The sequence below is a fragment of the Dermacentor variabilis genome, chromosome 2, assembly GCF_050947875.1.
Source record: "Dermacentor variabilis isolate Ectoservices chromosome 2, ASM5094787v1, whole genome shotgun sequence".
Classification (NCBI taxonomy): domain Eukaryota; kingdom Metazoa; phylum Arthropoda; class Arachnida; order Ixodida; family Ixodidae; genus Dermacentor; species Dermacentor variabilis.
In genome coordinates this window covers 187,437,058-187,455,006 of record NC_134569.1, presented here as the reverse complement: position 1 = coordinate 187,455,006, position 17,949 = coordinate 187,437,058, and the positions used below count along the sequence as shown (strand labels likewise).

The window sequence follows — 17,949 nt, the reverse complement described above, 5'->3', positions numbered from 1 at the left end:
AAGACCAACCGAAAGCAAAAGGGACAATTTTAAAATAAGCATCTTTCCTGACACTTCGAATGTGGAAAAGGTTTATGTACAATATTTACACAGTGGCGGCGAGTGGCACCAGAACAACAAAGATGGCAGGCAGGGGCACAGCTTGGCCTCTTTCTAGTCTACTACGCAACGTCTTCTTCGTCCGCAGGACACTTGGCTCATCATAACATTACCCTCGCTTAGAGAAAGCCCCAACTCGGTGCAGTCGAAATACGACGCCACGGAAAAGGTTCATCGCACACAGGGTTATTCAGTGCCTGGGAAATGGTATGGCTTCAGGAGGACGATGTCCAGAATGTCAGTGCGAGGTTAAAGCGATGGGGTCGAAGACAACAGAGCAATTTAATGTGTTACGCCCGTCATTTGGTAGGACACTCGATAAAGGCCGGTGTACGGGAATAGCAGCTTTTCAGAAAAGCCGACCCGGCGTGCTGAGGACTAGAAGAGTAGAAGGAACCCAGGTGAAAAGTGGGTAGTCCTATGACGGTTATTGTATCATATTGTATCTGGATCGAGCGCGCGCAACTTGGCATGCATGATATGCAAGGGAAATAGTCTCTTGAGCATACACAGTAGAAGGGCACGCGGAGGAAGGCACCAGCGTGTCCATATGTAACATTGGGTTTCGGCCGAAGTAGCGAAAGGCGAATAACCAACGCTGTTATATCTTGACGTTTTATACGGGAATGCCACAAAAGGCATTGCAGTGTCCATGTACTGGTGGTTGGGGGACACATACATTGCCGCCATGTCGGTAATTGTTTGGTTCAGTCCCGCCGCAAAGCAATTCGTCTGTGGATGGTAGGCCATGGTCTGTTTGTGTTGCATAGAGCAGGAGCGTAGAATGTCCTTGATCACCATCGAAAGAAACTATCTGCCCCGGTCGGTTATGAGTGTTCCTGGTGCCCCATGCTGAATAATGACGTCATGGAGCTAGAAGTTCGCGACGTCGGTCGCGCTGCCGGTCAGAAGAACACCGCTGAGCGCGAATCGCGCCGCATATTCTTTAGCGGTAGCGACCCATCTCTTTCCTGAAGCACACATAGGAAACGGACCAACGGACGTGATGAAACCACTTATGTGGAAAGTCGAGCGGCTGAAGATGGCCAGCAGGCGGGAGGAGTGGTTTTTCCTGTGCTGACAAAGGTCACATGGGACCACGTAACGACGCACCGAGTGGGACATGCCTAGCCAGTAGAACCGAATGCGTGTACGATCATAAATGCACGAAACGCCGAGGTGCCTCACAGTTGTCGCATCATGAAGCTGGGCCAGAACAGTGGAGCGGATGTGTGCCAGAATCGCAAGGAAGAGGTCGGGACCATCAGAAAGCAAACTGCGATGGCGTAAAGTGTCATCGTGTAGCCTAAAGAGGCGGAAAGCGTCATCTGGAGCCTGGGAGTTGAGGCAGTCAATAATCTTGCGCTGCACCGAGTCACGAGGTTGTGCAGCAGTAATGTTGAAGAGTTTGGAGATGGCAAGCATACAAGGAGTGTAGTTGCTCGGTGGAGGTTCTGGTTGGTCGACAGGGTAACGGGAAAGGCAGTCGGCATCCTGATGCAATGGGCCAGGCTTATTAATGACCGTGTGCGAGAACTCTTGAAGCCGTAATGCCCAGCGTCTAAAGCGACCCGTGGCATCTCTGAGAGAAGGCAGCCAGCAGAGACCGTGATGGTCAGTGACGACGGTAAATAGGTTATCATACAAATAAGGGCGAAATTTTGCGACGGCCGAAACAAGAGCGACACACCCCTTCTCTCTGTATTTGAATAATTCTGTTCAGCGGCAGAAAGAAGGCGGCTGTCATACGCACGGACAGTCCGGACCATGTCGACATTGAGCCGAAACATCGCCGATGCCATGGCCACCGGCATCTGCACGGATTTACGTGGAAGCAGAATTGTCAAATGAGCCAGCACAGGTGGCATACTGAGCTTAGTAATCGGCTGTGAAAAGGCAGACGCCAGGGCAGGACCCCACGTGAAGGGAACGTTTTTGTTGAGCAAGCATGCAAGAGTCGGGCTATCTTTGCAGTCTTTTACAAAGCGACGAAAGTAAGAGCAGAGGCCAAAAAACTAGCGGACGTCATGCGAAGAGCGGTACGTTGGAAAGTAACAGTGCTTATTTCGGTATGATCAGGTCGGATACCGGCCGCATGAACAAGATGGCCGAGTACCGTGAACTTTCGGCATCCGAAACGACATGTGTAGGAGTTCAATTGAAGCCAGGCGTTCGGAAATATCAAAAAATAGTCGGCGGGTGTAGATGACTGGGGAATGCAGGCGAAAAAACGATGCCGTCGTGAAGGTAGCATAGGCAAGTAGACCACTTGAACGCGCCAAGGAGGGAGTCGATGATTCGTTCAAATATCGCAGGGGCATTGCACAAATGATAGGGCATGACTGGGCATCGGGCGTAACGAAGGCGGTCTTTTTGCGATTCTGCTCGTCAACGGCAATCTGCCAATACCAATAGCCGGCCCGAATACCTGTGAAACAAAACTACCTTTGGATGAGCACCTATGGTTGATTCGAGCATACCGAATACCGATGCGATTGGTTAGAGGTGTTGTCAGGTCAATGCGGGGCGAAGAAAAATAAAACAAACATCGCGGCAAGACGATAACAAGTGGTGAAGATATTCGGGCTGAGAATGGGACAGGTCACGGGCAATCGTGTACTCGTGTGCGGGTTTGTAGGCAATGACTGTGGAGCATCGATAGTCAGGGCCAGAGGGTCGCGTGCGTCTCAGGGTGATATGCTGGACAATGTGGTGCCTTCGGAAAGAAATTGTGGAGTGCGTCCAAAGTTCAGAATAGGTAAACACGCGCGGTTCTCCGCAAAAGTCACAACAGAGTGAGGGAGCGCAACACATTTCGTCAAAAGAATGTCGGTAGTAGGGTAGATCGCATAGTCACCGTCACAAACAAGGGGCTCTGTGGTCATCGTGACATACGTCGTGGCTGCTGGTCGCAGGCGGACAAACTCCATGACACATAAACGTGGCGGTGACACGGTGTTGACGTCGGCTACCGAAGGAAGTTCCAACTGTAGAAGGCCAGATGAGCGTGTTTTTTGCCGCAAGTTAAAACACACGCAAAAGGAAGACACGTGAAGCACAATGCAAGCGGCACCCGCCCGTGTTGCCTTTTATGTGTCTTCCTTTGGGTTTCTTTTAACTTGCGGTAGAAAAGATGTCTTTTAGCAAGCACCAACTAGCCTAACAAGCAGTTCTGTTGCTCCAGATGAGCAGTGAAAGACTGCAGAATGAGTGCTCAGGAAGTCATGGCCGAGGATGACATCATGGGGATACTGCTGTAGAACGGCGAATAGCACTGTGGTCTGGTGGCCAGCGAAGATTACGCGCGCAGTGCACATGCCAACGACAGAAGTTGTACCGCCGTCGGCAACGCGGACGACAGGCAACGTGGCCGTCGTAAAAACCTTGTGGTGACGAGGACAAATGTATAGCGCTCGTGATAAATAGTTGCACCCCATTGTCTACGAGCGCCGAAGCAGGCGCGCTGTCCACTTTTACGCCTGAAAGGCTTTATCGGGCAACCAGAGTCACCAGAGAATTTCCGGGTCGGTTGGCATTATGTCGCATTACATCTAGGAGCTGCAGCGGTCAGTTTTCTTAATGTGGTCGACGAGGGTTCGGCGATGGTGAGTGACGGGGCAGCGGAGAGCGAGAACGCCGGTTTTGCGGGGATCGCGAGTTGTCGTAGCGCAGAGCCGGTGCACGAACATCAGAGGGCGGTGGGTCATTGCGAGAACGAAACAAAGAGCGCCGACTGTCTTCCCGGCGGTAAGTGTACGCGGGACGAGGTGACTACGGCCGGCGTCACCTCGTCCCGAGAGAATGACGGGAAATATGGCATATTCAATTGCAGGTGAAGTATATTGGCCTGTCGCAACTCGTGCGTCACAGGATTGGAACGCAGTATCCGGGATAGGCCGATTGCGGCCGGAAGAAATTGCTGAGCGCCGGGCCACTTGCAGCACGAATGGGATGAATGGCTTCGTTCGCCAACTCTTCGCGCCTGACGGCATAGACCAACGGTACTGCCTGGCGAGACTCGTCGTAAGAATGGGCCCGAGGAACAGATGGAGATGCGGCCTCAATCTCACGCCGCACAAAACACAGAAAGCTTTCGGTACCACGCCGCTGGACGTCCTCACCCGCTATGGTAACGGCGGTGTTAGGGAGCAGCACGAATTCTTGCGTGACACGACGGCTCTTCACTTCCTGAAAGCGTCAGCACCAGTTTAAGATGTCGTCGACGGTCCAGCAGTCCTAACAAACCAGTCAATTAAGGGCGTCATCGGCGATGTCTAAGTATGTGGCTGACTGTCAGCTTCAGGCATTTCGTCGTCAGCCCACCGACACAGCGCTAACGCGCCCTGAATACTTGTACACGACACATGGTTCAGTTGATGTCTGGACTCAGCACGCAAGTTCCTTCTTTGAAGCTCGCCGGTGCACTATTGCCTTCACGTAGAGCTCCTGTAGTTTTTGCTTGCAGGTGTCCCAAATAGTCAGTTCCCCCTCGTGTGTTTCAAACCAAACATGGGCCGTTCCCTTGAAGTAGTAGATAACGTTAGCCAGTTTGATGGCTGGGTCCCACTGGTTATTCTTGCTGGCACTCTCGTATTCGGTTATCTTGTCTTTGACGTACATGGAGCCAGTACCTGAGGAGGTACCAGGGTTTCGGAGTGGGGCTAGGACCACCGATGTTGTGGTAGCCGAGGCCAAGCCAGCGGGCTTCTCACTCAACGTGGTTGTATAACCCAAATGATGTCCGCTGCGAAGGTCCGTGGTGTCCTACGTATATGCCCCACGCCTCGGCCAAAGATGTTGCGGGGAGATCCCAAAAAGGTTTATGTACGGTATTTGAACCGGGGCAGCGGGTGGCACCACAACAAGAAAGATGCGTGCGTTGGCACAGCTCGTCCTCTTTTTCGTCTGCTATGCAAGGTCTTCTTCCACAGTGCAGGTGGCTTATAAGAATACGTGTTGTTCAGCAGCACTGTACAAATAAGCTTGATAAGGCATAGTAAGTTCTCTATCGGGTAGCTGGTTTTTCACATGTATCAGTGACAAAAAAGTAAAAATAACGAAATACGAATACTAAAATAAAGATAAAATTATGGGGTTTGCCGTGCCAGAACTGCTTTCTGATATTGAGGCACGCCGTAGTGCAGTACTCTGGAAATTTGGACTATCTGGGGTTCTTTAACGTGTACTTAATCTAAGTACACGGCTGTTTTCGCATTTCGCCCCCATCGAAATGCGGCTGCCGTGGCCGGGATTCGCCCGTCAACTCGTGCTCAGCATCCCACCACCGTAGCCACTGAGAAACCACGGCGGGTGATTCCGAATACTGCATATGCGGTGAGGGTAGCTATATGGGTTTGTCGACAGGTCATGTTGTAAGTTGTTGTAGCGCAGGCGGAGTGACGCGGACATAGAAGGTACATCAGACAACACACAACAGTGAACAACATGCTGTGCACAGTTTACGTAAGCAGTGTCTCTTAAAACTGAACTTCAGAAAGCCCCGTTGCGCACTCCAAAACAAGTTTAAACTTCACAACGTGTGTAATTTAATAAGTGCGCGTATTATTTGCTCCTAAAGAAAACATGCCGATAATATTCTGATGTACATCTTTTCTTCATTACGTTCAAAGATTTATGCGGCGTGTGCAATAAAATCTGGCAGCAAGCAACCATGGGCGTCAAACCAGTCGCGTTGTTGAAACCTCAAGCATGTAAAACGGCAACTCTAAAAATTTCATTGGGACACATGCGACAGAACGGTGTTTTATTTTATTTATTATTTTATTTAGCAATATTGTAAGCCTTTTACAGGCTCATATAGGAGTGGGTCACAATCGAAACAACAAAACATTGTTGGTCAGAACAGAAGAAAGCAATTAAACACGCTAATTATTACAATTCAAAGATATAACACGCAAACAAAACAACAGACCAAACCAATTAGTACAAGACAGATAATACAGGGAAGGGGTAAGAGCTACCAACAATTCAGATGTGGTGGGAAACGGCCAACACACAGTTGCGCAACACAACGTTGAAGCGAAGCAGTTAATAATGGGAAACAGATTTAATCATAAAAAAGTGCACGTATCTTTGTTGCAAATTCTTCGATGGAGTCAAGATGTGCAATTGGTTCCGGCAGACGGTTCCAGGCTTCAATTGCAGATGGAAAAAATGAATATTTAAATGTGTTTCAACGCGCAGAAAACTGTCTGATACACTTACGGTGATTTGTTCTTTCCGAATGTTGGAAAGGAGGCCTAATGTACTTTGTTTTATCTATATTTATGTGCCTGCGATAAAGAAGGAAAAGAAACTTCATGGCAGCGATACGCCGTCCTCATATTAGAGTCGGGATATTTGCTTGTTCACGTAAAGCAGTGACGCTGTCGTACGGCGAGTATCTGGAATAAATGAAGGGGAGTGCCATGCGCTGTATTCTATCAAGTTTATCAATGAGGTAAGACTGCTGCGGGTACCATACAATGCTGGCGTACTCAGCTATTGGCTGAACGAGGGTTTTGTACGCAGTTAATTTGACATCGGATGGTGCTGTTGCCAATTTCCGAGGTAAGAAATTCAGCTGCTTAAATGCCTTTGCACATGTGATATCAATGTGAGTGTCCCATTTTTCGTCTGCTATGCAACGTCTTCTTCCGCAGTGCAGGTGCCTGATAAAAATGTGTGTTGTTCAACAGCACTGTACAAATAAGCTTGATAAGGCATAGTAAGTACTCTATCAGGCAGGTGGTTTTACACATGTATCAGTGACAAAAAAAGCAAAAATAATGAAATACGAATACTAAAAAAAAGATTAAATTATGGGGTTTGACGTGCCAGAACTGATTGAGGCACGCCGTAGTAGAGGACTGCGGAAATTTTGACCACCTGGGGTTCGTTAACGTCCAGCGTTGTTGCTCCACTCGCAGCATAATAATATTTGGGGTTTTACGTGCCAAAACCACTTTCTGATTATGAGGCACGCCGTAGTAGAGGACTGCGGAAATTTTGACCACCTGGGGTTCTTTAACGTGCACCTAAATTTATGCACACGGGTGTTTTCGCCTCCATCGAAATGCGGCCGCCGTGGCCGGGATTCGATCCCGCGACCTCGTGCTCAGCAACCCAACACCATAGCCACTGAGCAACCACGGCGGGTCACTCGCAGCATGTGAAACAGGCTGAAGAGCTGTGCCTTAAAACGGTGCGACCTCAAAATAACGCTGACTGAGGGAGCGAATTCTCATCAAATCCACTTTCTGCGGCCTAAACAATCGTAACCACCGAAATTTATAGCCTGAAAGTGATCAGCAGAAGTTAAAGCTCCTGTCATCCACTTCAGAGCAGAAGTTTCGAATCTGCGAAAAGGAAGTAGCCCAATTCCTTAGGCTCATTTTAAATAATAAAGACGGTTACATCACTGCAAGGATAGACGTCACGAAAGCCTGCGGTAGCAGAAGTATTAAAAATAAGAGTGCTGCACTGGGTGCCTAATCGCTTCAACACAGGTTGATATCGCAATAGCTACTATACATTGGTTTGATGATACCATAGATAAAACTTATCTTTTCCAGTCTTCGTTTCATGTATACCGCTACCGTCAGGATTGCGACGCGCACGGTGCGGGCGTTTTTTTTTTTTGATCCACAAAGTTTTCCTAGTACTCCTTCGGCCCATTCCAAAGATTGTGAATCGAATTGGTGCGTTACTTTGATTTCAGCTGATGTGCATATCTACTTTGGTTCTTTCTACCGTAACAATAGCAATAGTTATTCAACAGTGTCACGCTTTAGTGAAGGTGAAGACCGACGCACTGCCGAAAGTGTAAATTACAACTTTGACTCTTTATTGGGCGAACCAGTCCCCGGACAAACAAGTAACAATCAAACAAAACAATACCGTAGATCACAGTCGGCGATTGTTGAAATCTGATCAGTGGATAAAGCGCGTTGACTTTTATGCATCACGCGTCGAAGGTTCTAATGTAATCGCTGTTGCTTGCGTGGCATGCAGAAAGTACTACGCAATTCGCGTCGTGTATACAATTAGATTACGTACGAAAGCCTTGGTGACAATAGCCAAGTGATCACGAGCGGTGACGTTTAAAATTTGTTAGCCGGGGAAAAGCAGTGACCAAAGAAAAATAAAGTATGAGTGTCAATGAACCGATCGTAAAAGCATCTGACAAACACAGCAGGAGAGTCAAAAATAACTACACTTAGTGAAGAAAAAAATAACAAAGAAACGAAGCAACAAAGTCCGTAAGTTCCTTAGCTCTGGTAGAACGGCTTAAGGCGTACAACGTGGACTATTTCAGGTAGTGAGCGGCGACGCTGTGATAGCGAAATGCCGCCTGGTAAGACCTCGTTGTCGAGCACACCAATGCGTCGGATGATGTTGCCGGGTCCGAAATAGCGGCGTAAAAGCTTCTCACTAAGTCCTCGTCGCCGTATTGTGGTCCAAACCCAAGTAGGGCCGTCGGGCTGGTACTCGACGTAGCGTCGTCGAAGGTTATAGTGTCGGCTGTCGCTCCTCTGCTGGTTCTTTATCCGCAGGTGGGCGAGCAGTCGGGCTTCTTCGGCGTGATAGAGATAGGTGGCGTCGACTAGATTCTCTTCTTCGGTGACCTACGGCAGCATGACGTCGAGAGTAGTCGTCGGGCTCCTGCCGTAAGCCAGCTTAAAGGGCGTGGTCTGTGTTGTTTCTTGCACTGCCGTGTTGTAAGCGAAGGTTACGTACGGCAGGACGGCATCCCAAGTCTTGTGCTGGACGCTGAGGTACATTGCTAACATGTCGGCGAGGGTCTTGTGCAGCCGCTTGGTAAAACCATTTGTCTGCGGGTGGTAGGCAGTTGGCCTCCTGTGGCTTTTCTGTCATTATGGTAGAATGGTTTCCTTGAGCTCTGCTGTAAAAGCCGTTCCTCTATCGGTGATGAGGACTTCTGGGGCACAAAGTCGCAGTAGGATGTCCTCGACAAAGAATTTCGCCACTTCGGCTGCCCTAGCTTTCAGCAGCGCTTTCGTTTCAACGAAGCTGGTGACGTAGTCCGTTGCCACGACGATCCACTTATTTCCAAATGTTGACGTCGGAAATGGTCCATCCCAATCTGCTGAAACGGTCGGCAAGGACGCTCGATTGGTTACAGCAATCCTGCTGGCCTTGTTGGCGGCGTCTTGCGTCACTGACAGTCTCGGCATTTCTTGACCGATTGGGCGTCGTCTGGGGCCAGGCGTGGCCAGTAATAGTTCAGAATCCTCATTAGAATACGGGTGAATACAAGGTGCGTGGCAGTCGGATGGCCCCGAAGTGCATATGAAAGCGGACCATTGGGCTGAAGACACAACGACAAGGCAGCTCGCACGGACTGTGCAGTACTTGTGCACAGTTCCTCATGACTTGTAACTGCGTACATTGATTGTTTGTATGCCGCTATTATGACGCTTTGCATTCTATCTATATTTTTGTTTCTAATCATGCGTTGTCTAAGCGTATTTATTTCTTGATTTCTTCAGATTTTTACTCCCCCTTTCTTGTACTTCACACCGTGTAAACACCTCCCCACAACAAACCCTCAAGGCGAATGCAGGTATGCAAATGATTAAAAAATAACGAAAGGCTCTTTACATTACGTTTCAGATGGGCTCGCTAGGCGCATGCTACATGCCAGGTGCACCTCTGCGGCGCCTCATTTGTTGTTTTTGGCTTTTGGAATGCATGCTCTTTTTTCTGTGCTTCCCAACAAGGCCTGGCGCGGAGGCTTGTGGCCAAGGAGAGCGGAGCCACCCGGCACGCAGCGCGCGTTTGGTGGTTTGGTAGATGGCGCTTTAGGGTGGCCGCAGACCGCTGAAAAATGAGACGTTGTTGCTGCGTATCTTTTAATTGTACCCGTTAAGCTTATGTTCCCCATAGCAGCAATGAAAATGACCTTCTGTATCAGTTACAAATGGATGCGTTACGCGGAGCACACGTTTCCGCAACGTACTGTGAAAAACCTTTCTCGTGATTGCGCACTTGGGAGCGTTTGCCCACCATAAGCAAACTCTGCGGTACATTTCTTTTCAGCGTTTCACTGTGATGATGACAGCCTATAATAGCTACTGGGCCGGGTGCGCCTGGTTGAAGAAAGCGTCACACCCGTATGCGCGGCTTCCTGCAGACAATGAGGTCATGAACACAGCATATGTGAGTGCATTCAAGTTCAGGTACTCTTTTTGTCCTTGACGCTAATCTGATTAGCATCTATATTGAGCAGACGCAGGCCAGAAACTGTTTGTGTCAACAATAACGCTCTTGCTAACTGCTCGGCACGCACTTGGGGAGGGGGGGGGTTCGAACTGGAATGGAAGAGTCCTTATAAGCCACCGGGGGCCTCGCTCCTTCCCCCTCCCCCCTCATTGAATTTGCGTGGAGGAGAAGATTATGATGATGCAGGCTGCACGCTGTTCTGGTCTTGCAAAAGATGGCCGCAATTCCTCCACCCGAGCGCCACCTTTCAGAAAAGCTGGTCACCGTACGGAAGCGCTGCACGAGGCGGGTGACGAAGACGGCACGTACAGCGAGGCGCTCTTGATCACTTATCTCGTGTCCCCCTCACTAAAGCCTCACCGCTCCAGCTTGATCGTGTGAGTTTGGTTTATATCAAGGGCAGGAAAGACTAGGCCGAGTAGCCTAGGATTCAAACGGTAATACTGTTAAAACAGAAGTACTGTACGTGTCGTACGAAACCACATTTTGCACTGTTGCTAGCTCTCTGTTTGACTGGCACGCTCAGGACCAATGCTTATGTAAATTTGTGTGTGTTTCATGAATGTGGCGGTGTACTTGGTAAGAGAGGTGTAGCTCCGGTAACTGTAAAAGAGTGAGGCTGCGTCTTCTGTTTTGCTTTCTCTTTAGAATTCGCAGTTGTAATATATGCGAACACAGCTATCGTTATTCAAGCACCCTCAATCATTCCTTGGCCTTTTATGTCTACAAATGCCGATAACCAAAGACAGCATCTTTCCAACCTGTTCGTTGGAAAGATGCTGTGGAAAGATGTTGGAAAATAAAGAACCCGAAGCTTTCCTTCTGATAGTGACAAAAACGTTAAAGTTAGAATTGCGTAGGACTGAAGCCACCTTAAGACCTATTTGTAATTACTGCCATAACACTTGCCCGTACTACTAATTACGGGTTACCTGACTAGATTTTAGAGGTAGTGCACTCGAACACGGCGCATAAGAGCGCGAGCTGTCACAAGGACAGAAGACGACGAAGTGGCACGGAATATTACATCGGTTAGACGTTACGACGGAATTCTACAAGGGTCTATTATGCGACCACTTTTGTTTCTTGTCTATATAGATAACATTGCGATGGGAACCACATCACGTAAGTGGAATTTTGCCAGTGATTGTATTGCACAGAGAAGAATTGGCAGTGACGACGATGCAAGACTGCCTACGCTGCCTAGACTGCCGTACGCTGTTTGGTAAACGGAGAAGGAAAAGGAATTCTCAGAAATGTGTTACTCTCTTCTTTATATAAAGAAGAATGTGCAAAAAAACAGAGTACTCTGTTTATGTAAAGATCATCGCTAAAAAATGTAAACATAAGTATTTGGTTGTGTATATTTCAGATGAGTGCTCTTGCAATTCTCAAGCCGATTACGTGGCTGCCAAAAATGTTACTACACTAAATTATATAAAAAGAAATCTGAAATTATCAAGTGCCCAATCCGTAAAAGAAAACTAAGCCTAAAACTTTTTTTACATAATATAGAGAACTGGAATCAACAGGGCTAACTACTGCGAGCTGCCAATTTACTTTTCTGGACGAACTGAACATACCTTTAAAATTTAGGAGTACCGAGCGAGGACGAGGCCGTTCGCCAATTCCTTTTTTGCAAAAGCTGTTATCGAGTGGAATAGTTACGAGGCCGTTCGCCAATTCCTTTTTTTTGTAAAATGTGTTATCGAGTAGAATAGTTTATCAAATGCGCATGTGTCAATTGTGAATGCAGGTCCGTTTTATACAAAACTGTAACCCATCCTGCAGTAACGCCCTGGGGTAATGCGGGGACATCCATTGAATGGCGAAAAAATAATTTCCTGACTTTCCTAACCCTGGTACAGCAAAAAAGTGTGAAACAGTGTTTGGAAGCTTATTTCTGGCAGAACACAGAAAGCAATGCTTTTCATGCAGCTGCTTTACTTTTGAACTCGCTGGAGAAACAATTTTCACTTTCTTTTGTGCTTTCAGTTTTGCGCCCATGTGATTCATGCTTGCTAGTCTATGCACTGTTACACGTAATGGTTCAATGTTTGCTTTTTGATATAATGTAGGTCGCAGCAGAGTGATTTGTGACTATTTGTCGAAAACTTTTTCCTTTGCCGAAGTAGCAACTTTGGTTTCAATACTTTCCTCACCCAGGTTAGCTAAAACAGGGGTGTTTCTCTTTCTGCCTTGCGCATTTGCTTTGTGTTGCCGCAATTGTCTCATTCAGAGAAGTTATTTCTATTTGGGTTGTTGTCTGGTATTACGCAAAGAATGTATAAATGCCTCCCTAGTTTGGGGCCATGTAAGCACCCGTTGTAGCCGAACTATGCTCTGTGGCGAGCCAGTGATACGGTTCCTTTTTCCTACTGAAACATTCCTTTATTTGAATATAAGTTGTCTTGAAACTCCGAGACTTGCTTCGCATAGTCTTCTCTTTGGCAGTCTGGTGGTAAACTTTCTAGACAAACGTTGTCAAATGTTAAACCATTGTTTCCAAGAGACCACGCGATCATTATATGTTGCATGGATAACATGCCTGTAAGATCAAAGCGGGTTTAGGTAGTTACGCTTTTCTAGTTGAATGTAGCCCGCAGCCACCTAACACACCATTCTTTTAGTCAAGCTATGTTCCGTATGACCCCCATTCCTACTCATTACCTATTACTTATACGCTTCTTTTCGTGGCGGAATAGCTTTTCAGCATTTATGTTGTGTTCAGCCTTGCACGTTTGATTTTTGAAGGTTTGTGCCTTGAATTCTGGTGGCATACTTTCCAATCAGACATTACCATATGTGCCAAATTTTTTACTGTTGGCTACACGAGCATTACATTTTGTATGCTCCCAAGTTAATGCTGGTCTTGTTAGTGATGTTTTATTTTTATGGGTGTAAGTCACAACCAAATAATGTGCAAGTGTTTGAGCCACGTCTAGTTCTTTATAAAAATACCGATGACTGACACCCTTATTTTTAATGTGTAATGATTTATTTGTCTTACTACATGTCACTTGACTCCAAGCACTTTGCTTCGCAACATCTAGTAGTGCCTTGTGTTCAAGCGATCGAGATTTCTCTTTTCTTCTTTGGCTATATCCCACCTTTGTTTTTACATTGGAACTCCCGCAGTTGATTCTACGTGATATGAACATGTTTTACTTATGGTTAAATATTTGCTTATGGTGCTTCACGCCATGTCACCAATATTCATGTCTTATTCCTCTATACGAGCGAGCGGCCGATTTAAGTTTCAAAGCGGCTCATGGCGATGAGCAAAACGAGAACAATGTGAAAGCAGGAGCCAACGTTCCGACAAGTTGACTTGTCTTCTTCAAAGCTGCTCATTGTACTCTTGTTTTTGTTTCTGCAGCCGAGGTAGTTGCTGATTTTTTTCTTTTTTAACTGCACCAACTGTGGTTTTGCTATACATGTTCCACAAGCGAGATGTGCTGGATTGTTTTCCTTTGTTTAAAGACTTCAACAGCTTTACCTGCTTTAGCAGCATTGTTCCAGTAAAATTAATTTTTTACTTACATTTCGGCAGGACATATCTGCACACAGCACCTACAATAATCCATATTCGGTCAATTTTTGAGAAATCATTACATACGCATTCTCTACCCACAGACTGGCTTAGGGTCGTAGTTATGCCAGTGCACACAGGCGGTGATCGCACACTTGTAAATAATTACCGTCCCATTTGACTCACATGTATCAGTTGTAAACTTCTAGAACACATAATCGCAAAACATATTTTACAATTTTTAGAAGTGAATAGTTTACTTTACTCATCCCAGCATGGCTTCCGTACTGGACTATCTACCATTACACAATTAATTGAAGTAGTTCATGATCTCGCTGCAGCCTTAGATGAGAAGCACCAGATTGACGACATTTGTATATATTTTGCGAAAGCCTTTGATAAAGTTCCGCATAATAAGATGATCTTTAAACTGAGAGAAATAGGTATCGATGAAAAATCAGTGGTATGAATAAAAGAATATTTAACTGATCGTAAACAGACCGTAAGTTTAGATGGTAGCCTGTCGAGTCCACTCCAAGTGCTTTCAGGTGTTCCTCAGGGGTCAGTCTTGGGCCTACTGTTATTTCTTATATATATAAACGATATCTCCTCTGTTGTTCAAGAACCGGTAAAAATGAAGCTTTTTGCAGATGATTGCCTAATTTATTCTACCGTAACCAATGTTCAGGATCAACTCAGAATTAGTCGTTGTTTAGAAAATTTCAGCCGATGCTGTAAATTATGGGGTATGAATATAAACTACCTTAAACGAACATACACAGATATGACTAGGAAAGTAAACATTCTGCCTTTTAACCATTACATCGATGGTAATTTGTTAGTTCGTGCTAGCCAGTCTAAATATTTAGGTGTTACAGTCACGCATAATCTGACATGGCATAGGCACATAGAAAATGTGTGCTTGAAGGCGAATCAGAGACTAGGTTTCTTAAGGCAAAAACTAGGTCAGGCTTGGCGAGATGTAAAGCTGATAGCTTACTAAACTTTTGTTAGACCTTTACTTGAATATGCCTCAGTCATCTGGAGCCTTCATCAGAAAGAAATGACTACAAGGTTTGAAAAAGTTCAACGTCCTGCCGCGCACTTCATATGCTCAAAATACCGCCTTTTAGATTGCGTCACACTGATGTTGCAGTCTTGTGAACTGGAAACACTAGAGGTACGAAGGCAAAAAAATCGTCTGAAAGTGTTTTTTAGAATACTAGAGGGACATTTAAAAATCAACAAAGATGAGTATGTGCAGCTTCCAGGAAAATGAAGCAGTCGTGTTAATAATCAATATGTTTTACGCCCATACTTTGCTCTCAGTGATGTGTTACGCTTTTCTTTTTTCCTTACCGCGATTGAACTCTGCAACGCGCTACCAAGCTTTGTGGCAAATGCCAGTGATGTTTGTGGATTTGAAAAAATGTGAAAATCTATTTTTGTGATTCCGCTGCTGCTTGATGCACCTGTACATATGGTCTGCCTGTATTTAAACGCTCCCTGTAAGGCACCTCAGCAGAGGGTTGACAGTATGAAGAAATAAATAAAAAATAAATAAAATAAATATCATAATATGTTTAAGGCCTGTATACGAAAGCGCTGAGGGGTGAGCAGTCAGGGCGGGTGCTGAGTAAATGAGAAAAAAAAATACGCATTAGGCTAGCCGAGAGATGACGGGAGTATTGTGCTCATTGTATGTAAACTCAGCATTCACTTTTCTTCGCAGCTAGCCGCTGTATTTTATTTTGTAGTCAATTGTCCAAGAAACGGCTATTAGACTTCGTGAACGCCGGAGTAACCCCTTCTTTAGTACCGCCGAATATATCGAGAATGCACAGCTCCTTTGCACCTTGTAGTTCTGCTGACGCCAAAATAAGACGTCTTGCCGATTTCCTCGCAGGTCCTGAGAGTATCCGAATGGCCAGCAAAGTACTTCCACCTATGTACAAAGGATGTTTGTTGCAGAACATGTTATGAGATTGTCGCGACTTAATCTTCTAAATACTAATGTCACATGGAAAGCACAGTTGTACGCGCTCTGATTAACATCAGCAAATTGTCTCTGACAGAACAATAAAATTCCCCTTGCAGGATGAGCGGGCCTACAGACCGGACACGTTTATCGAGGAAGCTGTCAACGTGCAAGTGGTGCCCTCTATGGAGAGGCTCGAGAACATCTACAAATACCTAGAACACGTCGATTTTCCCCAAGGAGACTACTGTCTCCACGTCATGAAAGCTAGGTAAGCCGTGCTTGTACTCTTCCTGGCATAAAAGGGAGCATGGTGAAAAGTAGCGCACTGAGGTATAAAAATATCGTGTACTATTGCCTAGGGCAACACGCAAATGATGCGAGGCGATTACGTAGGTGTGAATAAGCTAATGCCTACTAGAATGAATCTCTCTTCAGTATATTTGTAGACGCGTCTGCCCATGAGTATCTGTGCCTATCGCGGAACATGTCTTCCAGGGAAGTAGGCCACTGCTTTATCTTTCTTACGCAGGAAGCACTCTGAATACTCGAAGCACAAAGACTCGCGCGGGTGCAAAGGATAGCATTGATGTCTGAAGTGTGCCAGATTAAGTGCCTGAACAGTTATCTCTCACGTAGACCGACATTTGTACCCGATTGACACGTGGTGATACCATTTTGAACTTGCGCAGATGAGTTTCGTGTTTTCTTTTTTCGCCGCAGTGCTCCCTTCAGTTAGTAGTCGGCGTTCGTGTGGTCCACTTCTCTACCCTTGTGTCCTGTCTGCACGCCTCACCTCTTTTTTGCATAACAAAGACTCGCTTGGGTGCAAAGGCTAGAATTGATGTCCGAAGTGTGCCAGTTTGCGCGGTTTACGCTGCCGTCATCACCCATCCGTAAAAAGTCTCACTGTTTACTTTATAAACTGTGGCCGTACCGAATGCTAGTGGCGAGTTTTAGCGCTGAGAATCGTGGCTATTGCATCTCCTCACCACAGGGTACTAGTAAGTGTGATTAAGAAAAAAACACCGCCCTATCGCTAACAGTGAGTGTGGCCACAAGCAAATGCGTATTTAGAACTAATATTTTTTGGTCAAAACGCACAGTAATAAAGGGAGGCCATGGTGGCCTTCTGTTATGTAACAGTAGAGCCCTACACGGTTATCTTCAACGAAGTTTCAAAAGCTGCTTCGGAAGTACGCGCGAAGAATCGCGTTTGTCGCCTTCGAACACATCGCCTTAAAGGTACGGCTGAATGGCTGATCATCAAGAGAACGCTCTTCCGCAACCGCGTACCACCAAGCTTCGCACTGCCTTCAGAATACAGTGGTTAAAATACGTACGGAGTTGCTTAGTTGCGTAGGGAGTTGCTTATTCGCGTCATCACATGTGCGAACTAGCAAACTGCGCAAAAAAGAGAGCAGATACGTGCCGTAGCGCATTTCGACATCCATTTGTGCTTGCGCGGTGGATGCGATGCAGGTGTTAAGCACTCCCCATACGTGGGCCGATCCCGCAGATATGCTGGGCTGACCCGCGACGGAACTGCAGTTTGCCATTAGGGGGCACACATACACAGCTTCACTGGTCATGCTTCACCAGAGTCGAAGGGCACTGAGTTTTTTTGTTTATTTTCCTATTGCCTTGTACCAGCCTGACTCTTTACCCCTTTTGTAAGCTTCTCGTACGATATTGTGGAGAGCACTTGACTGGAAAAAACCAGTTTGCTTTAGCCTCTGGATCTGTTGCAGGAAACTTGGCTGTACGCGATGTGCACATGACTCCACTACAGCCGATGTTAGAGCCGAGTACGCTATCCCTTGTTTTTTCACTTTTGAATGACTAGAAAAAAATATCAAGCATTTGTTTCTTCGACCTAGGAGAGTAACGCCGACCGACATGATCGTGCTCAAACATGAAGCATAGATCTAGGAAGTGTAGCTTGTTATTCTGAATGAGCTCAAGCCTGGAACTGAGAGCAAGACGAAATTCTCTAAATACTTTCAAAACAACAGTCGCTGTTCTGGCATAGTTATCACTTAAAGAAAACGCAAGGTAATCATCGACATACTGGAAAACACTTTCCGCCAGCTCA

General features: G+C 46.3%; 1 protein-coding gene across 3 annotated transcripts in view; it reads left to right on the top strand.

The window, feature by feature from the left end:
- Positions 1–17,949, top strand: part of LOC142571108 (glycine receptor subunit alpha-2-like) — a 238,950-nt gene that overhangs the window by 86,250 nt on the left and 134,751 nt on the right. For all 3 annotated transcript variants that reach the window (XM_075679398.1, XM_075679396.1, XM_075679397.1), the window contains 2 exons: positions 10,162–10,281; positions 15,974–16,125. In XM_075679398.1, the coding sequence (XP_075535513.1) occupies positions 10,162–10,281; positions 15,974–16,125 (272 nt within the window). The remainder of the gene's footprint in view (positions 1–10,161; positions 10,282–15,973; positions 16,126–17,949) is intronic.